Consider the following 27,643-nt stretch of genomic DNA (forward strand, 5'->3'; position numbering starts at 1 on the left):
CCCTTCTGGTTCAGGTGCAGCCCGTCCTGTTTGTACAGGTCCCACCTTCCCCAGAATGCAGTCCAATTGTCCAAATACCTGAAGCCCTCCCTCCTACACCAGCCTTGCAGCCACGTGTTCAACTGCACTCTCTCCCTATTCTTTGCCTCACTGTCACGTGGCACCGGCAACAACCCAGAGATGACGACTCTGTCTGTCCTAGCTTTTAGCTTCCAGCCTAACTCTTTGAGCTCTTGAATGACCTCCCCACCCCTCTTCCTACCTATGTCGTATGGATATGGAATATTCTGATGTTGTTAAAAATATTCCACAGATTCTGTGGAACAGTGTAGAGGGAACTTTACTCTCTACCTAACCCCATGCTGTATCTTTTCTGTGCGTATTTGATGGGGTAAGTTCAGAGTAAGTTTTACTTTATTTAACCCTGAGTGTTCCCTGTCTTGAATATGTTTGATAGGACAGTGTCTCAGGGGATTTACTTTCTGTTTACTTTTAGTTTAAAAGATTAAAGGATCATTACTTACAGTTTAAATGAGTGGATGGCATTTTGCTCAGTATCTAACCCCATGCTATACCTGTTCTGGGAGCGTTTGATGAGGACAGCATAGAAGGAGTTCGACTCAGTATCTAACATAGTTCTATACCTTTCCTGGAAGTCTTCAATGGGGACAGTTCTACTTTCAGTTGGAAAGAGCAGAGAGAGCTTTATGGTGTATCTAACACTGAACTGTACCTGTTTGATGACAGCAGTGTCGTCTGTGACTTTACTTTTAAAAGTGTAAAGAGTTTGACTCAAAAAACTAACCTGGTGCTGTTCCTGTCCTGGGAGTGTTTGATGTGGACAGTATTGGGGAACTTTACTTACAGTTTACTTTCAGTTCAAAAAGTAGTGGCAGCTTTACTCTTCACCTAACCATGCTGTACTGACTTGAGATTGTTTGATGGGAACGGTGTATATCTAACTCTGTGCTACATCCATGTTGGGAGTGCTTTATGGCAACAATGTGGGTGATTATTTAATGAATATTTAACCCCTACTAAATATTGCCTGAGAATTTGAAAAAGGGCTAGTGTCGGAGGAAGATTTTCTCTGTATTTAACCAGGTGCTGTACTTGTCCTGCAGCATTTGGTGGGGACAGTGCAATTTTATTCTATATTTAACTCCATGCAGTACCTGGCCTTGCAATGTTTAATGGGGGACAGTAGAATAGAGCTCTATTCCATATCTCATCCCATACTGTACTTGTCCTTCAGTATTTATTGTACCAAATGCTGTCCTTCCCTGTCCTGGGAATGTGTGATGGAGACAGCATAGAATGAGCTTTAATTTGTATATAACCACGTGTTGTACCTGTACCTGTACCTGTGCTTCATGGGGACAGTATCGATGGAGCTTTAATTTCAGTTCAGAAGAGTAGTGGAAGATTTACTTGCAGTTTAAAATGGAAGAGGGTGATTTAAACAGTATCCAACCCAATATATTTAATCTGATGCTGACCATGGCCTGGCTATTTGAAAACTGCTAGTGTAGGAGGAGCTTTTTCTTATATCTAACCCAAGCTGTTCCAGTCCTTCACAGTTTAAAATTTTACTTTTGGTCTAAAAGAGGAGAGGAAGCTTTGTTTCCAGTGTAAAGGAGTGGAGGGAAATTTACATTCAATTAAAAAGCTTTACTTTCAATTTACTTTCATTTTAAAAGATTAGATGGAGCTTTACCATGTATCTAACACTGTGTTGTTCCTGTCCCAGGAGTGTTTGAGGTCAATGTTGAAGAAGCTTTATTTTCTGTTAAAAGAGTAGAGGGAGATAATGGTCACAGCCAATACGTGTTGTATCTCTCCGGGAGTGTTTGATGGGACAGTATAAAAGGAGCTTAACTCTATCTAACCCTGTGCTGTACCTGCCATGAAAAGAGTTTAATGGGACAATACAGAGAAGGCCGAATCAGTTTTCATCACCATGTTATGGGCACTGCTAATAATATTCGTTCTGGAAGGCAGCGACTGCCTCAGAGTGGGGAGCATTGCTGGGAGGAGCATGGAAGCTGATTAAACCTTTTAACATCATGGAGTCAGGCTCAGTTGTTTTGAGTTTGGATACTCTGAGTTTTAGCGGGAAAGGTCCAGCCAGCACAGCTCAATCCTTGTTTCTCCTTTGAAACCTAGGGCCCACCAGGTGAAGTAATTCAACCGCTACCTATCCAGAGGCGCAAGAAGAGCAAACGCTCAGTGTCCGTCGATGGCAGCAAGATGGAGCATGATGATCAGGTGATGGGAGATGAAATCCTGGACTATGCTGATGGCATGGAGGAAATCTTTGGATCATTGAACTCGCTAAAGGTGGAGATTGAACAGATGAGACACCCCATTGGCACAAAGGAAAATCCAGCACGCACCTGCAGGGATCTGCAGCTCTGTCATGAAGACTACCAGGATGGTATGTCCCTGTGGTACCTTAAACCTTATGACCATTATGGGATTGGTTCTTGGACAGTGCAACGCTCCCTCAGTACTGACCACCAGACTGCACGGCAACTGCTTCAGTACTGACCCTCTGACAGTTCAGCACTCCCTCAGTAGTGATCACCTGACAGCACAGCACTGTTTCAGTACTGATCCTCTGATATGCGGGACTCCCTCAGTACAGACCCTCTGACATAAGGGGCTCCCTCCATACTCCTGCTCCAAAATTGCTGCTTCTTTCAATGGCCGTTTGACTCCAAGTGTCTGGGAGTTTATTGGGGCTCAGAGGTGTGTTGTCTGCATAGTGAGCCAAGGTGGGGCTCAGAGGTGTGTTGTCTGCATAGTGAGCCAAGGTGACCCATGCATGTTGATACATAGGAAATCTGATCCATTAGCTAACGTTTTAGAATACTTTGAATTGCAAGTCGGTGGGGATTCTTGCCATGCCGTTGAACCTCTGCAGCTCTGAGAAGATGTAGCCCAGGATCGATACTCGGCTCCCTCATAAGACCATAAGACATAGGAGCAGAAGTTAAGCATTTCAGCCCATTGAGTCTGCTCCACAATTCACTCATGGCTGATAAGTTTCTCATCCACATTCTCGTACTCTCTCTCTGTAACCCTTGATTCCCTTGACAGTCAAAAACCAATCTGTCTCAGTCTTAAATACACTCAATGACCAGGCCTCCACAGCCTTCTGTGGCAGTGAATTGCATAGATTCATCACCCTCTGGCTGAAGAAGATTCTCCTTACCTTCATTCTAGAAGATCTTCCTTATAGTGTAAGGCTGTGCCCTCGGGTCTTAGTCTCTTCCACCAATAGAAACATCTTCGCAACATGTACTCTGTCCATACCATTCTGCAAGTTTAAATTAGAACCACCCTCATCGTTCTAAACACCATTGAGTATAGACCCAGAGTCCTCAAACGTTCCTCCAAGGTCCTTGGGGAGTTTTTGTTGCTGCTGTTGGGGAGGTTTTAAACTAATGTGTCAGGGAGCTGGGAACCAGAAGAAAAGGCAAATAGTCAGCGAGGTGGAAAATGGACACTGTAAGAATCATGAAGATAGCATTAATAAGAGAGTAGATGAATGCAAAAGAACAGGTGGCCTGAAATGCATCTACTTTAATGCAAGGAGTACAGTATGTAAGGCAGATGAACTTAGGGCTTGAATTGGTGCCTGGGAATATGATGTTATTGTAATCACAGAGACTTGGTTGAAGGAAGGACATGAGGAGAAAGTGAGGTCTGAGCTTTTTCTTATATCTAACCCCAGCTGTTCCAGTCCTTCACAGTTTAAAATTTTACTTTTGATCTAAAAGAGGAGAGGAAGCTTTGTTTCCATTGTAAAGGAGTGGAGGGAAATTTACATTCAATTAAAAAGCTTTACTTTCAATTTACTTTCATTTTAAAAGATTAGATGGAGCTTTACCATGTATCTAACACTGTGTTGTTCCTGTCCCAGGAGTGTTTGAGGTCAATGTTGAAGAAGCTTTATTTTCTGTTAAAAGAGTAGAGGGAGATAATGGTCACAGCCAATACGTGTTGTATCTCTCCGGGAGTGTTTGATGGGACAGTATAAAAGGAGCTTAACTCTATCGAACCCTGTGCTGTACCTGCCATGAAAAGAGTTTAATGGGACAATACAGAGAAGGCCGAATCAGTTTTCATCACCATGTTATGGGCACTGCTAATAATATTCGTTCTGGAAGGCAGCGACTGCCTCAGAGTGGGGAGCATTGCTGGGAGGAGCATGGAAGCTGATTAAACCTTTTAACATCATGGAGTCAGGCTCAGTTGTTTTGAGTTTGGATACTCTGAGTTTTAGCGGGAAAGGTCCAGCCAGCACAGCTCAATCCTTGTTTCTCCTTTGAAACCTAGGGCCCACCAGGTGAAGTAATTCAACCGCTACCTATCCAGAGGCGCAAGAAGAGCAAACGCTCAGTGTCCGTCGATGGCAGCAAGATGGAGCATGATGATCAGGTGATGGGAGATGAAATCCTGGACTATGCTGATGGCATGGAGGAAATCTTTGGATCATTGAACTCGCTAAAGGTGGAGATTGAACAGATGAGACACCCCATTGGCACAAAGGAAAATCCAGCACGCACCTGCAGGGATCTGCAGCTCTGTCATGAAGACTACCAGGATGGTATGTCCCTGTGGTACCTTAAACCTTATGACCATTATGGGATTGGTTCTTGGACAGTGCAACGCTACCTCAGGACTGACCACCAGACTGCACGGCAACTGCTTTCGTACTGACCCTCTGACAGTTCAGCACTCCTTCAGTAGTGATCACCTGACAACACAGCACTGTTTCAGTACTGATCCTCTGTTATGCGGGACTCCCTCAGTACAGACCCTCTGACATAAGGGGCTCCCTCCTTACTGCTGCTCAAAAATTGCTGCTTCTTTCAATGGCCGTTTGACTCCAATTGTCTGGGAGTTTATTGGGGCTCAGAGGTGTGTTGTCTGCATAGTGAGCCAAGGGGACCCATGCATGTTGATACATAGGAAACCTGATCCATTAGCTAACGTTTTAGAATACTTTGAATTGCAAGTCGGTGGGGATTCTTGCCATGCCGTTGAACCTCTGCAGCTCTGAGAGGATGTAGCCCAGGATCGATACTCGGCTCCCTCATAAGACCATAAGACATAGGAACAGAAGTTAAGCATTTCAGACCATTGAGTCTGCTCTACAATTCAATCATGGCTGTTTCTCATCCACATTCTCGTCTCTCTCTCTGTAACCCTTTATTCCCTTGACAGTCAAAAACCAATCTGTCTCAGTCTGAAATACACTCAATGACCTGGCCTCCACAGCCTTCTATGGCAGAGAATTGCATAGATTCACCACCCTCTGGCTGAAGAAGGTTCTCCTTACCTTGATTCTAGAAGATCTTCCTTATACTGTAAGGCTGTGCCCTCGGGTCTTAGTCTCTACCATCAATAGAAACATCTTCCCAACATGTACTCTGTCCAGACCATTCTGCAAGTTTAAATTAGAACCGCCCTCATCGTTCTAAACACCATTGAGTATAGACCCAGAGTCCTCAAACGTTCCTCCAAGGTCCTTGGGGAGTTTTTCTTACTGCTGTTGGGGAGGTTTTAAACTAATGTGTCAGGGAGCTGGGAACCAGAAGAAAAGGTAAATAGACAGCGAGGTGGAAACTGGACACTGTAAGAATCATGAAGATAGCATTAATAAGGGGAAGAGTAGCAGAGAGGAGATGAATGCAAAAGAACAGGTGGCCTGAAATGCATCTACTTTAATGCAAGGAGTACAGTATGTAAGGCAGATGAACTTAGGGCTTGAATTGGTGCCTGGGAGTATGATGTTCTTGTAATCACAGAGACTTGGTTGAAGGAAGGACATGAGGAGAAAGTGAGGTCTGCAGATGCTGGAGATCAGAGGGTGGGGGCGGAGAGGTCAGGATGCCGATTGCAAGTTAGGAAGGCGGTGCTGAGTTCGATGGATTTGACTGAGACAAGGTGTGGGCAGGGGAAATGAGGAAACTGGTTTGATGAACTCGGATTTCACCATTTTCCTCATTTCACCTCTCCCCACCTTGTCTCAGATTCTAGATTAGAGTGGTGCTGGAAAAGCACAGCAGTTCAGGCAGCATCCGAGGAGCAGGAAGATCGACGTTTTGGGCAAAAGCCCTTCATTCCTGATGGAGGGCTTTTGCCTGAAACGTCGATTTTCCTGTTCCTCGGATGCTGCCTGAACTGCTGTGCTTTTCCAGTATCACTCTCATCTAGAAAATCGCCTGACGAGAGAAGGAGCCATATTGGACCTGGTGTTGGGGAATGAGCTAGGATAGGTGGTAGAAGTTGCTGCGGGGGATTTCTTTGGGAACAGTGAGCTCAATTCTCTAAGTTTTAGAATACTCGTAGATAAAGATGGGAGTGGTCCTAAGGGAAGAGTACTAAACTGGACCAAGGCCAATTATGTCAAAATTAGACAGGAGCTGGGAAATGTGGATTGGACATGGCTATTTGAAGGGAAGTCCACATTTAATATGTGGGAGGCTTTCAAGGGTAGTGCAGGATAGGCATGTCCCGTTGAAGGCAAAGGATAGGAAAGGCAAGATTTGTGAACTGTGGATGACAGGAGAAATCGTACGACTCGCGAAGAGAAAAAGGGAAGCGTCCAGAATGTCCACGCAGCTAAGAACAGAATGGGCCCTGGATTAATATCGGAAGAGTAGGACCAGATTTAAATGAGGAATCAAGCGAGCTAAAAGGAGTCATGAAATAGCTTTAGCGAGCAGAATTAAGAAGTATCCCAAAGCACATTATTCTTCTATAAGAAGCAAGCAGGTAACTAGAGAAGGGATTGATCCACTAAAGGATAATGAAGGAAGGCTGTGCGTTGAACCTGAGAAACTGAGTGAGATTCTGAATGATTACTTTGCATCAGTGTTCACTGAGTAGAGGAACATGATGAATGTTGAGATTAGAGACAGAAGTTTGATTAGTTTGGATCATGTTGACATAAGTCGGGAAGCTGTGTTGGGTAGGCTAGAGGTTATTAAGGTGGACAAATCCCAGGACCGGATGGGATCTATCCCAGGTTGCTGAGGGAGGTGAGAGAGGAAATGGCTGGGGCCCTGACAGATATCTTTGTGGCATCTTTAAACATAGGTGATGTGCCGGAGGACTGGAAGGTTGCTCATGTTGTCCCCCTGTACAAGAAGGGTAGTAGGGATATTCCAGGAAACTACAGACCAGTGAGCCTGACGTCAGTGGGGGGAAAATTGCTGGAGAAGGTACTGAGGGATAGGATCTATTTATACTCAGAAAAAAAATGGGCTTATCAGTGATAGGCAACATGGTTTTGTGCAGGGGAGATCGTGCCTTTCCAACTTAATAGAGTTCTTCGAGGAAGTGACCAAGTTGATAGATGAAGGGAGGGCTGTTGATGTCATATACATGGACTTTAGGAAGGCGTTTGATGAAGTTCCCCATGGTAAACTAATAGAGAAAGTGAAGTCACATGTTGTGCAGGCTGTTCTATCTAGGTGGATAAAGAACTGGTTGAGCAACAGGAGAGAGAGAGAGTAGTAGTTGAAGGGAGTTTCTCGAAATGGAGAAAGATGACCAGTGGTGTTCCACAGGGGTCAGTGTTGAGGCCACTGTTATTTGTAATATACATAAATGATCTGGAAGAGGGCACTGTTGGTATGATCAGCACGTTTGCAGATGACACGAAGATTGGTGGTTTAGCAGAAAGCATAAGGGACTGTCAGAGATATAGATAGACTGTAGAGTTGGACGGAGAAGTGGCAGACGGAGTTCAATCCAGACAAATGTGAGGTGATGCATTTAGGCAAGACTAATTCAAGAGAAAATCATACAATGAACCGAAGAGCCTTGGGAAAAGTTGATGAGCAGAGAGATCTGGGAGTGCAGGTCCATTGCACCCTGAAGGTGGATAGAGTGGTCAACAAGGCATATGGCATGCTTGCCTTCATTGGACGGGGTATTGAGTATAAGAGCTGGCGGGCCATGTTAAAATTGTGCAGGACATCGGCCGTATTTAGAATACTGTGTACAGTTCTGGTTGCCAAATTACCAAAAAGGTGTGGATGCTTTGGAGAGGGTGCAGAGAAGGTTTACGAGGATGTTGCCTGGTATGGAAGGTGTTAGCTATGATGAGAGGTTAAGTAAGTTAGGTTTGTTTTTATTAGAGAAAAGGAGATTGAGGAGGGACTTGATTGAGGTTTACAACATCATGAAGGGCATAGACAGGGTAGATAGAGATAAGCTTTTTCCAAGGGTGAAGTATTCAATAACGAGAGTCATGCTTTCAAAGTGAGAGGTAAAAGGGGGGATACACGCGGCAATTACTTTACACAGAGGGTGGTGAGTGTCTGGAACATTGCCAGCAGAGGTGGTAGAGACAGGCACAGTAGATTCATTTAAGATGCATCTGGACAGATGCATGAATAGGTGGGGAGCAGAGGGATACAGATGCTTAGTAATTGGGTGACAGGTTTCGATAGTAGATTTGGATCGGCTCAGGCTTGGAGGGCCAAAGGGCCTGTTCCTGGGCTGTAAATTTTCTTTGTTCTTTTGTTAAGCTTTTCATTCCTGGGACCATTCTTGTGAACCTTCTCTGAACCCGCTCCAGGGCCAGTACATCCTTCCTGAGATATGGACCCCAAAACTCTACACAATATTCCAAATGTGGCCTGACCAAAGCCTTATAGAGCCGCAGAATTACATCCCCACTTTTGTATTCAAGTCCTGTCAAAATAAATTGACTATTGACTCAAACTGCAAATTTACCTTGAGAGAATCCTGGACTAGAGCTCTCAAGTCCGTTTGTACTTCGGACTTCTGAATTTTCTCCCCATTTAGAAAATAGACCTTGCCTCTATTCTTCCTACCAAAATGCATGACCTCAAACTTTCCCACTTTATATTCCATATGCCATTTCTTTGCCTGCTCTTCTAACCTGTCAAATCCTGCTTCACCCTCCCCACCTCCTCAATGCTGCCTGTCCCTCTATCTATTTTTGTATCATCTGCAAAATTGGCCAGAATGCCCTCAGTTCTTTCATCTAGATCGTTAATGTATAAAGGTTGTGGTCCCAACACTGAGCCTTGCGGAACACCGCTTGTCAGCAATTGCTATCCTGTGATGAATCTTTTTATCCTCACTCTCTACTTTCTTCCAAATAGCCATGCTAACACCTTGCCTGTCATACCACGGGCCCTTATCTAACTCAGTAGCCTCCTGTGTGTCGCCTTGTCAATGGTCTTCTTGAAGTTCAGGTAGATTACACCCATTGGCTCTTCTTGGTCTAACCTGCTTGTTAATTCCTCAAACAATTTGAGCAGATTTGTCAGGCATGACCTTCCCTTGATGAAACCATGCTGACTTTGCCCTATTTTACCATACACTTCCAAATATTCATAAATCTCATCCTTCACAATGGATTCCAGGATCTTACTCACAACCAAGGTCAGGCTAATTGGGCTGTAATTTCTGTCTTTTGCCTTACTCCCTCTGGGACCTGCCTGACTCTAGCGATTCCTGAAAAATCACCATTAATGCCTCCACTTTCTCTTCAGCTGTCTCCCTTCGAACTATGGGGTGTAGTCCATCTGGCTTAGGTGATCTATCCATGTTCAGGCCATCCAGTTTTTCTAGCACCTTCTCCTTGGTGATGGCCATCAAACTAGGCTCTGCCCCCTCACTGTCTTGAATTTTTGGTATATTACTTGTGTCTTCCACTGTGAAGACTAATGTGAAGTAATTATTCAGTTCCTCAGCCATTTCTTTGTTCCCCACTTCTCCCTCCTTATTTCTTTTCTTGTTGCTCTCTGTTGGTCTTTGTAAGTTTCCTAATCTTCTCGTTTCTCACCGCCCTTTTCCACATTGTATGCTTTCTCTTTTGTTTTACGCTATCCCTGACTTCCCTAGTTGCCTCATCCTCCCTGGACCACACTTCTGTCAGGGTTTGATAGGGAGACTTCAAGCTGGCATTCTACTCCTGACTGCCTGTCCCAGAATACTCCTCCAAACTCACCTACTCCCTGACCCTCTGTGACTCTTGCTACTCCCCCAACGTCTGATCTTCCTCAGACCTCAGCAAGCTGGATATTTTCAGGAAAAGCCATTAATCAAGGACAGCTGATGCAGTGAGATTTAAATTCTTGCATAGAGGATCCTGATTGCAGAGGCCTGGAGAACAAGAATGCATCCTGGCCAGCATTCCCCCCTCAACCCGCAGAGGACCTTTAATTCATTGACTGATTATTGATTCCTCCTGTTGATCGCTTGGAATCTTGCTATGTATGAAACTGTATCCAGGCCTGTCCGCTGCAACTGGACTTCTATTCCCAAGGACTTGTTGATTGTTTGTCTAACCTTTTGTGAGTGTTTTTTTGATTTCTAATCTGTCTTCGTACTTTACCCTGTACACCCTCAGGTGAATACTCGTATGATCCAAATCAGGGCTGTGCAGCAGATTCCTTCAAGGTGTACTGTAACTTCACTGCGGGCGGAGAGACCTGTATTTTTCCAGATAAGAAGTCTGAAGGGGTCAGTGGAGACTCTACAATTGTTGGAGCAAACTTCAAGACTTCCCTCTAAGCCCTAACTTGATTTCTTACATTACCCTCGTGTACACACCGATTGTCTCTATCCCAACCCTTCTGTCTCTTCCTCTCTCTCACTCTTTACCCGTTTCCCCAACTCTTTCTTTCTCCTCCCATGCTCTCCCACTGTTCCCACTAACCCTCCTTTCCTCTAATTCCTTTTCCTCCTTACCTCTCCCGCTGAGACTTTCTTTCCCCCAACCTGCTTTCCGTCTATTTCCTTTCCCCATTATACCTCTCCTCCACTCTCTCTTCTCCCACTCACTCATCTCTCATACCACTTTCTTCTCCTTTTGTCCTATAAACCCCTGTCTCTCCTATTCCTCTTGTCCCCTTTCTTCTCTCTCCACAATCTTTCTTACCCCTCCACACACTCCTATTCCTCTCTTAAAACCCTCTTCAACTATTTCACTTTTTCCATCACTCCTCTCTCCCCTCACTCTTACCACTTCTCACTCTTTCCCTGCTTCCCATCTTTCTCCTCTTTCCCCCTCTAACCCTATCCCTCCCTTTGCCCCTCACCTTTCTTTCCAATAACTGAATTTTCAACTGGAGGATGAGGATTCTAGACTGGAGGTTTGGGGGTGATTAACTAGAGAGTAGGGATTATAGACAGGAGGTTTGGGAAGAATTAACTGGAGAGTGGAGATTGTAGACTAGAGGTTTGGGAACGATTAAGTGGAGAATGGGGATTATAGACTGGAAGTTTGGGGGTGATTAACTAGAGAGTGGGAATTACAGACTGGAGGTTTGGAGGCTATTAACTGGGGAGTGGAGATGAAAGACGGGAGGTTTGGGGTTTGCTATTAACCAGAGAGTGGTTCAATTCCCGCCTCAGGCGACTTTCTCTCCGTGTCTGCGTGGGTTTCTTCCGGGTGCTCGGATTTCGTCCCACAGTCCAAAGATGTGCAGGTCAGGTGAATTGGCCATGCTAAATTGTCCGTAGTGTTAGGTAAGGGGTAAATGTAGGGGTATTGGTGGTTTGCGCTTCGGCGGGTCGGTGTGGACTTGTTGGGCTGAAGGGCGTTTTTCCACATTGTAAAGTAATCTAATCGAAATAAAAGTACAGCACTCCCTCAGTACTGGCCCTTAAAGAGTGCAGCACTCCTCGGTACCGACCCGCTGACAAAGACAGAGGTACAAGCACAGACATTGAGACAGAGAGATAGACGCAGGAAGAGAAACAGGTAGGCACACATGCAGACACAGACAAATACAACACAACCATTTTGTGCCATGACACCCATACATCAACAAATACTGACCACAAATGGTGATATGGTGCTCAGAACTGCATAGATGGGTACATGCATGTGTGTGTGTGAGCGAGACTGAGAGAATGTCGTTTTCAAATATTTGCTCAAGGTCTCCTATTTCCTCTGATAAAAACCAGCAGTTAGAAAACACTCCCTGTGTTTATCACAGCTGAAGTGTGGTACTGTAGAGGTGAGAAGAACAAAGTCTGTCACAGACAGACAGTGCACAGTTGAGCACAAACTTTTCCTATGTGGGTCTGTGTTCTGGCTCCTCCTCTCCCCACACGCTCCACCTTCTTGCACAGAGCTCATAGTTCTCACCTGGGCTTCCCGTTTGAAGTCACTGAACCACGCTCCTGGATCCTCATTGTTCCAGGAAGACATCTTCACCTGACGGACAACAACAGGACACAATCTGTACCAGCTAACATTCCCCACCCTATGGCCAATATTTCACAAACCCAAAGAAAATCTTCAGCTTTTGACCAAATTACCCAAAACTCTGGTCAATAGTCACCATTACTCCAGTCTATAATTCCCCACTCTCCAGTTAACCGTGCCGCCCACCACTGTTGGAGTGATAGAGGATGCATGTTTAGTGTGAGCTGTTAAACGGAGGAACTGTCAGCCTTTAGAGGTCATTGTAAAGTATCCTTCAGTCACTGTTGCGAAGAAGAGATTGTCACTGCTTTCTGGTTTTCTGGGACAATGTTGTATTCCTAAAATCAGTATCATCAAACAGTTGACTTGAACATATATCACCGTGCTTTTTGTGGAATCTTTCTGTGCACACTTGAATGTTGTGTTACCTCCAGCAGTGAGCTAATAATTCTTTCTCTGTGAAGAGCTCTGGGCATTCTGAATATTAAAGAAGTGTGATATTAAAATAATCAATTTCTTCATGAACCTCCCCGACAGCTTTCCTATGTGGACTCCGACAGTAACCCAGTTGGTGTCGTCCAGATGACATTCCTAAGATTGCTGAGTGTGTCAGCTCGCCAGAACTTCACCTATCACTGCCATCGCTCGGTAGCCTGGCATCACCTGGCAACCGATAATTACGATAAAGCCATGCGTTTTCTGGGATCCAATGATGAGGAGATGTCATTCGATAACAACCCCTACATCAAAGCCATCGTGGATGGCTGTGCGGTCAGTCTCAGTTGTCACAACCTGCCATGTGTTCTCCATTTCCCTGGGAGGTCTAGTTACTAAATGTGAAAGGAATTGGATAATGATAGGAACAGTGTAGAGAGAGCTTTACTGTGTATCTAATCCCGTGCTGCCCTTCTCCTGGGAGTGTTTGATTGGATAGTGTCAAGAGAAGTTTACCTTCAGTCTGTTCTCAATTTAAGAGTTGAAGAAGCTTTACTCTCATCTAACCCTGTGCTGTCTCTATACTGGCAGTGTTTGATGGGGACAGTTTGAAGAGAGCTTTACTTTCAATTGAAGAGAATACAGGAAGCTTTATTTTCTATTTATCCGCATATGTTGTAACGGTCCTGGAAGTGGGACAGGTGAAGAGAGAGTTTACTCTGGATACAATCTAGGTAAAATTGGGGGAAAACAAGAGATTATACCCAGATAAGAGGAAAGGGATTGGGTGAAATGAAAGACTTCACCTGGGAAAGAGGGAAAAGCTGCTCAAAAGTTAAAGATCCATCCTGGGATAGTAGATGGGAGGACAAAACCACAGGTAAAATCTACGAGATGGAGACAGTCTATACAAGTTTTTTGAATGGGGTTGATCTGGGATGAGATTTGCTCCAGTTGGGATGAACTCCTGCTAACACTTTCTCTTTCATGTCCTATCGCAGCTGAGGAAAAGGAACGGAAAGAGAGTTCTAGAGATCAATACTCCACAGGTTGAGCAGATGCCTTTCGTCGATGTGCTGTTCACGGATTTCACCGAACCCAACCAGAAGTTTGGATTTGACGTGGGACCCGTCTGCTTCCAGGGATAAAACGATGATTAGAATAAAGAAAACACTCACATCCCACCCCACCACGATTAGTGTCACTATCACCACCACCGACCCTTCCTCGTCCAGCCCTATGTCAACAGTCCTGCGAACAATACCACCTTGGGGAGAAAAGAGAAAATTGCAGCCTGCGATTTGCCCCCGATGATCCGGTTCTCCAGGCTGAAGATCCTCAGAGAACAGTTATGTGTGTGTCAACAAGAATATAGAAACATATATGTTAAATTGTCTCCCATTTCCCTCCACTGTACTGGCCCTTAAAGACCATTATCCCTTTGGTGGGAGTGCACTGGTATGAGGCGGGATTATTTTATCAAAGAAGACCGGCGAGATGAGAAATGTGTTTCTTCTGTTTTTTTAATTAAAAAAAGTGTTCTCCATAGATTGTAATATAAAAGAGAAGCACAACAGAGAGAGAGAGAGACAATATTATTTAAATTCGCAAATCTTCCGTAAATTGAACCAAACAGTAAAGAAATGATGAATTTAAGTCTGTGAAGCTTTACTAGTAAATATGGTGCTCCAAAATTGTATTTACTCTCCTTTTTTAAAAAAGAAAAGGTGCTCAGAGTGTTATATGTTTGTAAGTATTTTTTATTTCTAATGTAAAATATATCTATAAATTGCTGCTTGTTGTGTTAATTTTCTGTATAGAAACCCCTGAAGGTGTCTGACGTGTGGTTTTTAAAAAAAAAATTCCACTTTTCACCCTCTCTGTCACCCCATGCTTATACTCTTCCAAACATGCTCACTAACCCATGGTCTCCCTCTGTCCCAATGCCACCTTTTCCCTTCCGCTCTCTCTCTCTCTCTCTCTTTTTCCCCCACCTTGCATTTTATACCGTTTGCCACAGCAGCCAACACCCCTACCTCCCTCCACAGTTACAGATCCCAGTTTGAGCAGGGCACAAAGCTTACTGCGCTTTCACTCTGACGCTTTTTTTTGTTGCTTTCATCACATTTCTTTTGGTCTGAGAGATTAACTGTAGGCGTTATGTGGTAGGTCATCAGCTGTACTGTACTGTGTCTGAGTGGAGTGAATTTTTCAATAGATCATAAATCACCAACACTACCCTGACTGTCTCTTCTTTTATTATCAGTTTTGACTTTATTTCCCACAGGGAGGTGAACACCAAAGTAAACATTAAAAGGATCTGCTTTGCTTGTTCATACAAATTAGGAGCAGAGTTAGACCATTCTACCCCTCAACCTGTCTCCGCCATTCCCTATGATTGTGGTTGATCTTTGTGCTTCAAAATTCACATTCACATCTACTTTACATAACCTTTGATTTGTTTGCCTTGTTGGCTTTGACCCTTCTCAAACATTGGATTTGATACTTGGCTGTCTATTCTGGACCAGTGGGTAACACTCCTGCCTGAGAGTCAGAGGTTGTGTGATTAAATCCCGCTGCTCGAACATTGTATTGCAGAGGTTTGGCCGGAGCATCTCCTGAAAAAGTGCTGAGGGAGTGCCGTACAGCTGCAGATGCTGACTTTGGGATGTGTTGTTAAACTGGATGAGTGGGGTCCTCTGCATCCCACGCCCACAATTTTGAGGAAGAGCCAGTGCATTAGTGAGAGTGGGCTGTAGGCAATTGGGTAGCAACCTCTGTCTTGAGGACAATATTTTCCTTCCACGATCATTTAAAACACGTTTCTCTCCGTCTTTGCTGTTTATGGGAATTCTCTGCAGTACATCTATTTATACAATAGTGGCACTACTTTGTCGACAGGCAGTTAAACAACAATGGTCTAAGTTCACATCTGTGCTATATCAACCCAAGTTCATTGTTTTTATTTTCACTTTGGCTGCCTGACACCCTCTTTAGCTTTCTGATATTATTTTCGCAGTGACTTTATCAACAACAATAATTTATTGAATCGACTTTCAAATGTTCTGTATTAAAATAAGACAGTAATAAATAAGCAGTTGCTACTTCCCTGCAAATTCAAAACGAGTGGATTCTTCCCGATGGATGGTTTAAGTTAAGCAGCTTGGTCTGACCTTCAAGTTCTAACCTCTCCCCTCTCCTCTTCCCTCCCCATTTGATTAATGTGTCATCTCCATCAGATACGGTTCCAGCCCTACGCGCGTTTCCACTTCATTTTTTCAGTGTATGTGCTTATCATTTCTTGCCCACCTCTAATTGCTCTGGAGATGGTAACAGTGAGTTACCTTCATGAATTCTTCGGTATGCTTCTGGGAAGGATATTCTCGGATTTTAACCAAGCAACGGTGAATGAACTAGGAACCGTGAAGGCAGAGAGCTCCAACAGGGAGGGGGTGTGGCTTACAAAGGTACATACAGACGGTGGTGTTCACATGCATTTATTGCCGTTGTCTATGTAGTTGATAGAGACCTTGTATTTGCAAGCTCCTATCAGAGGAGTCTGTGAGTTAATGTAATGCAACTTGTCAATATTACACATTACTCCACCCTGTATCTGTGGTGCAGGAATAATAGGAGTGATTGGTTTGAAGCAAGAAAGTGACATGACAATATAAAATGAAGGAGACTGCTTTAAAGTATATGTAGGAGGAGAGTGGTGTGGCTGTGCAGGTGCAAAGATTATTGAAGCTGGTAAGCCAGGTTTGAGCACAAGAGGAAGAAGGTTATGTTGAACTTGTATGATACACAGCAAGATTCTTTCTGGCCCCAGAATAAGTTTGGATAAGAGACATCCTCTGCCATGAAATGTCCCTTTCCACTCGATGAGACTGAAAGACTGTTTTAGTGAGGATGGAATGATCTCCGCAAATATCAGAACTTTGTCCCTCAAAGTTTTCAGTTAATTTAAAGGCACTCAGAACAGGGAAAGTGACATTTCATTTCAATGTACATGGTCTCTTGGTTTGATGAAATTCAAATTTAATAGCCCATAGCAAATCTAAATTAAACCAGCCCACTCTGCAGTCTTGCTGAAGCACATTGGACAATATTCTAAATGAAGCAATCACATCCTAGCAGAATGTGCCCAATTGAAGTGACGAGGGGACTGATTATTTGTTCCCTAGTCGGCCAATGATAAACTAAAGCCCATGTATGGGTCTAATTCTCTCATTGAATTATTTCTCAGTCCTGTTAAGTCATTTCATTAGTCCCGTCTCCAATACTTTAAAACTTTCTTCCACAACAGGGTTCATATTTGTGATGTTGTGAAAGTGCAGTGATGCACCCACTTTCAAATAATCTTCCAGTATTATTTCCAAACAGCTAAGGCATGTGTTATGAAATATATAAATCTGTTAATCACTTGATTGAAATGGGCACATTTTACATGACTGGATGAATAAACTTGCATTAATATATTTCACATTTGACAGCAGAAGAGTTGCCTGGTGGAAGAATGCAATATGGGGCAGTGAGCAGAGTAATGTTCAAGGACATTGTGGCACATGGCCACAGGATACAGGAACAGGTGTAGATCATTCAGCCTGCTCTGCCATTCAATGAGATCATAGCTGATCTGTGATCTAATTTTACATACCTGCCATTGGCCTATATTCCATAGTACCTTTGCTGAACAAAAACGTATCTATTTCAAATTTAAAATTAACAACTGATCAAGCATCCACTGCCACTGTGGAAGAAAGTAACAAATGTCTACTGCCGCTTATGTGTAGAAGCTTTTCTCTAACATTTCTCCTGAACGGTTTGGCCCTAATTCTCAGCGCATGGTGCCCAGTTCAAGATTAGATTAGATTAGATCAGATTAGATTAGATTAGATTAGATTAGACTAGATTAGATTAGTTTAGATTAGATTAGATTAGATTAGATTAGATTAGATTAGATTAGATTAGATTAGATTAGATTAGATTAGATTAGATTCCCTACAGTGTGGAAACAGGCCCTTCAGCCCAACAAGTCCACACTGACCCTCCGAAGAGTAACCCACCCAGACCCATTTCCCTCTGCCTAATACACCTAACACTGGCCAATTCGCCTGACCCACACATCTTTGGACTTCTAGAATCCCCAACTAGTGGAAATAGTTCATATTTAACTTCACTGATTTTTCCTGTTAATATCATGAAGACTTTGATCAGTAGAATTAAAAAGGCCTCATTTATATAACCTCTCTTCATAACCTAACTGCTGAAGTCCAGGTGTCAAATCAAGTTGTACTCCCTCCAAGGCCAATATGTACTTCCCAAGATGTGGTGCCTATTTCTCAGAGTTCTCCTAACATAGGACTCCATGGACAGTGAACAGAGGAACACGAGGAGGTCATCCAACCTTTTGAGCTTGTTCTTAGTCATTCATTTCATGGTTTGTGTGTGACCATATTACAACTTTTTCCCCCATAGTATTTAATCATTATTAAAGACTATGTATCATATTCTTTTTCAGCTTTGGTCAAATTGTAGTCATGTGTGGGAAAAACTGAAAGCAAAGATTACAATGAGAAATCAATGATAATGATTCTTGTTACAGGCAACATTCTGCTAAAAAAGTAATGTTCCATTCTGTTCCCCTCTATTTGATATGGAGAGATTATTGACAATGTTCCCTGGTTTTGTAACTTCAAGCACATCTATTATACTAATTCCAAATGGGTGGCTTTTAGGTGATTTAGTGAGTTTTTTTATTGCACTCCTCTGACAAGCTTTAATTCTTCCAAACATCCTTCAACTCCCAGTGTAACAATTATGGCCTGCTGTAAGATTGCATTTGCCAGTACAAATTAATTATGTGCATTTCCTGAGGACTGAGATGAGGATACTCTTTTTTCACCTAGAAAGTGGTAACCTTGTGGTATTCTCTGCTACAGAAACCAGTCAAAGCTAAAATATTATATGATTTCAAGAAGGCATTGGATGCAGCTAAGTGGACCAAAGGATAGCAAAGCAATCAGAACAGGACATTTAGTTGGATGGTCAGCTATGATCATAATGAAGGGCAGAGCACACCTGAAGGCCCGCATGGCTCCTATTTTCTATATTTTCCTGGTTATCTGTAATCACAGAAATGTGCCATCCACAATGACGGCATCCAAACACTTGGTGTTGATAAACTGAAGAGTCGCAGTGCCTTCACAGAGAAATGCCTTCCATCAATAGCGCCACAAATCTTCAGGAAACCAGCAAACCTGTGACAGTACAAGCCATCCCCTTCATTCTCACAAAAGACATGTCAATGAATTCCAAGCCCTCACCAGAAATTGCCTCAATTAACTGGTGAACGTGAGATCTCGTAGGGAACTTCAAAATCTTGCACATGCCACCAGTTCTCGGTTGAAATGACCCACTTGCAAAATTATTCAGCAGTGTAGTGACTTTCATGTACGCTGATAAGGCAGAGTGGCATTTTGGGTTCAGTGCCAGATATTTATTCAACATCTCACAGAGGCACCTGTTCCAATCTTTGTTGCAGCACAATACCCTCATATCCAGCCCCTCAGATATCATTTTGTAAACCTTCTGTCCATGCATAATTTGAGGTGCATAATTGACCTTCCGTATATGGAATCTATCAGAACGTCCTTTGATGATCATTGAATCTGCCTCATGTCCTAAATTTACACAATGTGACAACAATCATTGAAGTTTGAAAGCTGAGGAAAATTGCTGCAAACTAGTCTCAGGTGAACTGTTCCCATACTTAAAGGATTCCATTAATAACTGTTCAAAGTGAAACATAACTTCAGCTTCCAGCTCAATCTTAGCTGCCCAGCAAACCGTTTGCTAAATGCTTCCAACATGTTTCCGCACTTTCTGACAAAATAAAACAAAGAACTTCACGTTTTGGAAGTCTGAAACAAAACCAAAAACTATTGCTGAATCTCGACAGATCTGTCTGCATGTGTGGAGAGAAAATCGAATAAAAGTTTTGAGCCCAGTGACCATTCTCCAAAATGTTTTTCAAATTTTGTTTGAAGTAATTAGTGGCAATGTGGCTCAGTGGTTAGCACTGCAGCCTCACAGCACTAGGGACCTGTGTTCAATGCCCACCTTGAGTGACTGTCCGTATGAAGTTAGTACATTCTCCCCATGTCTGTGCAGGTGTCCAAAGGGTGCTCTGGTTTTCCCCAACAATCCAATGATGTGCAGGTTAGGTGAATTAGTCATGATAAATTGCCCATAGTATTCAGTGCATTAGTCGGAGGGAAATGTGTTTGGGTGGGTTACTCTTTGGAGTGTTGATGTGGACTTGTTTGGTTGAATGGCCTGTTTCCACACTGTAGATAATCTAATCTAATTGCTGAGCTCTACTTTCAAGTGTCAACTTGCCATCATGCTTTAAAAATTACTGTGAACCAGGCTGCCACAGGACTTCTGTAAATACAAAACACCCTTTAAAGCAATAATTAACCAATTTGTCTTAAAATGAATAACAATCCCTGATATAGTTCACATTATGTAGATTTGTTAAAAATTCAGACCATTTCAACTACGTTTACACTTTCTGAAGAAAAGTCATTTGACCTGCATCGTTAATTCTGCTTTTTCTCTCCACAAATGCTGCCAGACCTGCTGAGTTTCTCAAGCAGTTTCTGTTTTTGTTTTAACTTTTATGAACTCAACTTCAAAATCTCTCCCTGACAATTACTGCCTGACCAATCACCTCTTAGACCAGACAAGAAAAGAACGATTGTCTGTCCATCAGAAAGTCAGAAGTGGGGATGCTCACCAATTAGATTAGATTACATTACATAGATTAGATTACATTACAGTGTGGAAACAGGACCTTCGGCCCAACAAGTCCACACCGACCCGCTGAAGCGCAACCCACCCATACCTCTACATTTACCGCTTACCAAACACTACAGGCAATTTAGTATGGCCAATTCACCTGACCCTGCACATCTTTGGACTGTGGGAGGAAACCGGAGCACCCGGAGGAAACCCACACAGACATGGGGAGAACGTGCAAACTCCATACAGTCAGTCGCCTGAGGCGGGAATTGATCCCGGGTCTCTGGCGCTGTGAGGCAGCAGTGCTAACCACTGATTACACAAAGTTCAGCACATTCCTCACTCCTCAGATACTGAAGTAGTTCGTGTTCAAATGCACAGACTTAGACAATAGCTAGATTTGGGGTGAAAAGTGACAAGTAACATGTACACCATACAAATGCCAGGCAATGACTATCTCCAATAGAGACAATTTAAACACTGCCCTTCGACATTCAATGACATTACCATTAGTGATTCCTCACTATCAACATCCAGGGAGTTACCATTGACGAGCATTTAGACTCGCCATTTAAATATTGAGTCCAAAAGAACATGCCAAATTCTAGGAACTCTGCAACTAGAACTTACTTCATGACTTACCAAAGCCTGTCCACCATCTAAAAGGCACAGGTCGTGAGTGTGATGGAATACTCCCCACTTGCCTGAATGGGTACAGCTCCAACAATACTCAATAAATTTGACACCATTCATGTCAAAACAGCCCACCAATTGCACAGCATCCATAAAAATTTCAGCCACTCCAGTCACAGCAGTGGAGTGCAAAAATTCACCAAAGATACTTAGACTGCATTTTCCAAAACCCTTGACCACTTCAATCAAGATGGACAAGGATAGCAGATACATGAGGACAGCAGCACTGATAAGTCACTCCAAGCCACTCATCATCCTGACTTTCATATATATCACCATTCCTTCACCATGTTGAGTCACTTCCCTGGCCAAACAGCATTGTGAATACACCTACCTGTGGACTGCAGTGGTTCAAGTAAGCAGGTCCCCACAATATTCTTGAGGGGCAACTAGAGGCAATCCATAAATTCTTTCCCAGCCAGCAATGCTTATATCTTATGAGTGAATTAAAAAAAAAAGGAAATGTCAATTAGAACAGTGAGGAGGAATGATATATTAAATGAAACATCAAAAGATGCTCTTCAGGTTACACTCAAAAACCAGATTGTTTTTTCACTATATATATCTCAAATAATGGGAGGTGGTCAGAAGGGCAATCATATAGGCAACCTTCTGAGTCCTAAACCAGTAGAGTAGTAATAGATAAGGATGAACTGCCCAAATACTGAGATACAAACAGCTTGAGAGACACAGAGGGTGTAAGGTTTTTGAACAGTGTTCAGGACAACATTTTAAGCCAGTGCATTAAAACCCAGTAAGAGAGGCTGCAATTTTAGATTTAGTCACAGGAAATGATTCTGGGAAAGGTGATAAATTAGCAGTGGTGACCATTTTGGAAAAAATGATCATGACTCAGCTAGATTTAACATCAACATGAAAGGAACAAGGATATAGCAGAAGTAACATTGGGGGAAGAGAAATTTTATGAAGCTGAGATATAATCTGGCAAGAATAGACGAGGGACAGCGACTGAAGGGAAAGACAATGGCAAATCTGAACGAGGCATTCAACAATGCAATTTTCCAGGTACAGTGTACAAATAACACCCTCTCCACAAAATAATAAGAAAATGGGTGTTACAACTAAATGTGGAGTTCTCTGGGTATCCAGAAGCATAAAGCTGAAAAATTGAGTCAATTGCAATCTTAAAATATGATCCATTTGGGAGCTTAGAGAAGAATGGAAGGTACAGGCAGATGCAGTGAAAAGGAAAATTATGAAAGTAAACAGTGGTATGAAAAAAAAGCAGGTAAAACTAAGCAAAACTCAAAGATGTATTTTCAGTGGTTGATTATTAATGCACATGCTAAGTTGCGCTTGATTGCGGAAGATGTGGATAGAGTTCTAAATGAGTATTTTGCCTCATTGAGAGAGAGGGGTAATGCAGACATTGAAATTAAAGAGGACGAGTTTGCAGTATTAATTTTGAGAAGGGAAGTACTGGAGGGATTGAAATCCTTGAAGCTGGATAAATCACCAGAATCAGATATTTTGTATCATGGTGAATTAAAGGAAGCTAAGGAGGAAGGGTGTATGGAATATTTTCCAATTCTCATTAGATACAGGCAAGGTACCAGAGGGTTGAGGCTTGCTACCATTATCCAAATGGGGTGAAGCAAGGGATAGGCCAAATATTTATAGTTTGGTTAATCAAACTTCAGTGGTGGCCGAGATACTGGAATGAATATTGAGAAACAGAAATAAATAGTCACACATTAATTAAAAATAGTTAGCATTGCTTCATTAAGGAATGGTCATATATTACTCACATAAATGCGGAAGTATGAAGGAGGATTGATGACGGTAGTGCAGTAATCGTTCTGAGCAAGATGAATACGGCTCAAACAATTCTCAAGACATTTGACATCATCCAAAACATGCAGCTGCAAGATTTCGTGCACGCAATCACAAAGGCTCCTTAAGCATCAGTTTTCAATTCCACATTTTGTACCATCTGGAAGGACAAGGGCAGTGGGCATATGAGGAACACCAACCTGATTTGCAAACTGCACCATGCCTGGATTGCTGCCAGCTTAAAATCATGGAATTCATCCTTAAGATCATTGTGCAGCTAAATGCAGCAAATTGACTCAAGCAGTTATAGAAAACATATCATCTTTTCAAGGGCATCTGTGGAAAGTGGTAAATTCAGGCCCAGCTAGAGAATCTGCAAACCAATTTTAAAAATGCCTGTGATTGCTTCTCAATCACCTCCTTATTAACATATTTAATCAGTTTACTTTAACCAACATTGTCATTATACCCTTGTAATTGCCATAAATGAAATTGAAGAGAATAATAATGAATCCACATTTCTCAATTTCAACATGAAGTTCACCATATGAATGTCTATAAGACCATAAGATATAGGAACACAAGTGGTCCATTCAGCCCATCAAATCCTCTCTGGTATTCGATCATAGCTGATACATTTCTCAACCTCATTCTCCTGCTGACATCACATAACCTTTAATCTCCTTACTAATCAAGAACTTATCCATCTCTATCTTAAACATATGTCAATGATTTGGCCTCCACAGTCCTCTGCAAAAATGAGTTCCACAGATTCATCAGCCTCTGGCTGAAGAAATTCCTCTTCATCTTATTTGTAAATGGTTGTCCCTTCACTCTGATGCTGTGCTCCGTGATCCTAATCTCTCCTAATGGTAGAAATGTCTTCTCCATGTCTCCTGTGTCCCAGCCTCTCAGTATTTGTAAGCTTTAATCAGATTCCCCCTCATCCTTATAAACTCTGAGTACAGATTCAGAGTCCTCAAACACTCCTCATATGAGAAACCGTTCATTCCCAGTTTCACTCTAGTAAATGTTCTCTACTCCAAACACCTCCCCCACAACTCCAGCACATCTTTTCTTAGCAAGGAGGCCCAAAACTGCTCACAATATTCCAAAATGCGATCTGACCAGAGCCTTATATGACCTCAGCAGGACATCTCTGCACTAATTTTTCAGCCCTCTTGAAATGAATGGTAATATTGCACTTTTTTCCTAACTGCCAACTGAACATGCATGTTAATCTTAAGAGAATCCAGAATATCCACGCCCCTTTGCACTTCAGATTTCCGAAGCTTTTCCCCATTTAGAAAATTGTCCATACCTTTATTCTTCCCACAGAAGTGCATAACTTTACACTTTCTCACATTATACTCCATCTTGGGGTGGCATTATAGCTCAGTGGTTAGCACGTTGCCTCACAGTGCCAGGGACCCAGATTTGATTCCAGCCTAGGGTGACTGCCTGTGTGGAGTTTGCACATTCTCCCCATATCTGAGTGGGGTTCCTTCGGGTACTCCGGTTTCTTCTCATTTTTTTCCAAAGATGTGCAGGCTAGGTGAATTGACCGTGCGAAATTGCCCAGTGTTGAGGGATGTGTAGGGAAGGTGCATTGGTCAGGGGTAAATTTAGGGTAGGGGAATGGGTCTGAAGTGGGTTATACTTCGGAGGGTCAGTGTGGACTTATAGGGTCAAAGATTCTATCTGCCACTTCTTTGTTCACTTGCTTAGCATGTCCAAGTCCTTCTGCTGTATCCCTGCTCTCTCAGCATTACCTGTCCCTCCATCTATCTTTTTATCATCTTCAAACTTGGGAATAATGCCCTCAGTTCCTTCATCCAGATCATGGATGTACAACATGAATAGTTGTGGTCCACACACTGATCCCCCCTCTTTGCTTTCTGACAGTCAGCCAATCCTCTATCCATGCCGGTACCTTGCCCCTAACACCATGGACTCTTTTCTTGTTTAGCAGCCTCCTGTGCGGCAACTTATCAAATGCCTTCTGAAATCCAAATGGATCCACTGGTTCCCTTTTGTCTGCCCTATTCATTACCTGCTCAAAGAATTCTAACAGATTTGTCGGGCATTAACCTCCCCTTGACAAAGCTGTGCCAACTCCATCTTATTTTACCATGCACTTTTAAATATTTGCAGTATCATGCTTAATAATGAATTCTAATATTTTATTAACAACCAAGATCAACTTAACTGGCCTTTAGTTTTCTACCCTCTGCCTCCCGCCCTCCACATTTTTAAACATGGGGGTTATATCAGCGACTTTGCAATTCTCTGCCACCTTCCCTGTCTCCAATTATTTCTTAAAAATCACTACCAATGGCCCACAATCTCTTCAGCTATCTCTTTCAGAACTGTGAGGTGGAGCCAATCCAGTCCGGGTGATTCATTTATCTGCAGACCTTTCAGCTTCCCTGGCAACTTCTCCTTGGTGACTCCCACTACATTCATCTCTGTCGCTGACAATCTTGAAGTTTTGGTACGATGCTGGTATCTTCCAAAATGAAAACCGATGCTCAGTACGTGCCGACATTTCTCTGTTCACCATTACCACTTCGCCAGCCTCATTCTACAGTGGTGCAATGTCCACTATTGCCTGTCTCTTACCTTTGAGATATCGGAAAAAAAATCTACTCTTGCTATTTTCTTTTATATTACTTGTTCTCTCACTCTCATATTTCATCTTCTCCCCACTTATTGCTTTCTTCGTTATCATCTTCTGGTTTTTAAAGGCTTCCAAACTTTTGACATTCCAGTAATCTTCACCAGACCAAATGCTTTTGCTTTTGCTTTAGCAATGTCGTTGAAATCCCCTGTCAGCTGCAATTGCCTCATTCTCTCCATAATATATTTCTTCTTCCTTGGGATGAATTTCAGTTGTATTTCCCAATGTACCCCAAGAAAATAATGTCTTTGTTATTCCACTATATTCCCTGCTAGGCTCCCATTCCAGTCAACTCTGGTCATCACATCCATCATGTCTTTGTGGTTTACTCAGTTGTAATACTGTTACAACTGATTCCACTTTCTCCTCAAACTGCAGGGTGAATGCTCACATATAATGGTCAGTACCCCAGAGGGGTTCATTCAGCTTAAGCCCCATAATCAAGTCTGCCTCATTAATCATCAGTAAATCCATAACTGCCTGTTCCCCAATGGATTCTATCACAAGTTGCCCCCACTAAAAACTTGTAGACATTCCACAAATTTATTTTCTTGAGATCCATTGCCTAACTTTCCCAGTCCACGTGCACATTGAAGTCCCACATGGTTATTGGGAACAGTGTCTTTCTTACATTGACACTTTTCTATATCCTGATTTATTTTCTTCCCCACATTCTGTCTACTACGAGGCAGCCTCTGCACAATTCCCATTAGGGTCTGATTTCCTTTGCAGTTCCTCAACTCTGCACACATAGATTCTAGGCCTTCCGACTTAATCTTGTTATTGACTTTTAATTTCTTACTAACAAGGTACGCACACCCCACTCTGTGCCTCTGTCTGTTCTTTCAGTAGGATATTTATCTTTAGATAGTTTCCAGCACTGATTCCCTTGCAGCCACGTCTCTATGATACCCACAATATTGTACCCGCCAATTTCAATCTACGCTACAAGTACCTTGTTTTGTATATTGTGTGTATGTACATACAACACCCTCAGTCCTGCATTGAATCCCTTCTCTCTCATAGTTGTCCACTCATCCACTGTGCTTGTAGTTCGATTCCTGACTCTTTCCATACTCCCTGTCCTACTATTTGATTTGGAAAATTTACCCTTCGCTGGGCCAGCCCTTTAACATTTTCCACAATATTCCATGTGACTAATGCCTGTCATATCCACTATTTAGTTTAAAGCCCGATCATCCGACCTAGTTATGTCATTCACCAGGAGGCTGGACCCAGTAGGATTTCGATATAGCCCATTTCATCTGAACAGCCCAGTCCTTTCCCAATCCTGGTGTCATTGAATTCAAGCCCATTTCTCCTGCACAAATCTTTAAGCCATGCATTTACTTCTTTCATCATGTTGACTGTTTGTCAATTTGATCCTGGCTCAGGGAGCAATCCATTTCGGTTCTGATTTTTAACTTAGCCCCAAGCTGCTCAATTTCACTTTGCAGAATCACTTTCCTCTTTCTACTTATATCTTTGACAGCTACGTGCTCCACAACAACTGGACCTTTCTCCTCCCACACCAGGCCCCTCTGCAGCCTGGAAGAGAACTAAACTCAAAACCTTAGCTCTGCTTTCTCTATACTGATGCTGTCAAGTGTGCTGAGTTTTTCCAGCAATTTCTATTTTTATTTCTGATTTCCAGTTCTTTCATTTTTTTCCAGTTCTTTCTTCACCTTTCACACTATTTCTATCCCAGTTAATACTCGAATAATTGAAATCCCAGACTGTCTCATTGTTTTTGCACTTATTGGAAACTTACGTACCGACTTGACTCTCCTAGCTGTTTCCAATTGGTTGCAATACACTATTGATCAGGTAGTTTTTGAATTTATGTCCTGAGATGCAGCCATATGGTCTCTTTTGATTACCATTAAATTAGTGCATCCCATCTCACAGTTATGAGTGCTTAGTTGATCAGCATGCTAATGTCAGCACCTCTAATACCTTGGCTGCAAATCCTGTAACCTGAAACGTTTAGTTGCCACCCCTGATTATCCTGCGAGTGCTAC

The 27,643-nt window shown here is 42.7% G+C and overlaps 2 protein-coding genes across 2 annotated transcripts in view; one reads left to right on the forward strand and one right to left on the reverse strand.

Moving 5' to 3' along the window:
* The window catches only part of LOC122541220 (collagen alpha-1(V) chain-like), a 249,088-nt gene extending 235,273 nt beyond the window's left edge, over nt 1–13,815 (forward strand). Inside the window, exons 57-62 of the mRNA XM_043677844.1 lie at nt 2,167–2,437; nt 3,929–4,026; nt 4,345–4,615; nt 10,409–10,521; nt 12,743–12,985; nt 13,651–13,815. Of these exons, the coding sequence (XP_043533779.1) occupies nt 2,167–2,437; nt 3,929–4,026; nt 4,345–4,615; nt 10,409–10,521; nt 12,743–12,985; nt 13,651–13,797 (1,143 nt within the window). The 3' untranslated portion in view covers nt 13,798–13,815. The remainder of the gene's footprint in view (nt 1–2,166; nt 2,438–3,928; nt 4,027–4,344; nt 4,616–10,408; nt 10,522–12,742; nt 12,986–13,650) is intronic.
* A 9,087-nt stretch (nt 13,816–22,902) lies between these two features.
* Nucleotides 22,903–27,643, reverse strand: part of LOC122541221 (collagen alpha-1(V) chain-like) — a 46,541-nt gene continuing 41,800 nt past the window's right edge. Inside the window, exon 9 of the mRNA XM_043677845.1 lies at nt 22,903–23,031. Coding sequence (XP_043533780.1) covers nt 22,903–23,031 — 129 coding nt within the window. The remainder of the gene's footprint in view (nt 23,032–27,643) is intronic.

Source organism: Chiloscyllium plagiosum, chromosome 37 (genome assembly GCF_004010195.1).
Source record: "Chiloscyllium plagiosum isolate BGI_BamShark_2017 chromosome 37, ASM401019v2, whole genome shotgun sequence".
NCBI lineage: Eukaryota > Metazoa > Chordata > Chondrichthyes > Orectolobiformes > Hemiscylliidae > Chiloscyllium > Chiloscyllium plagiosum.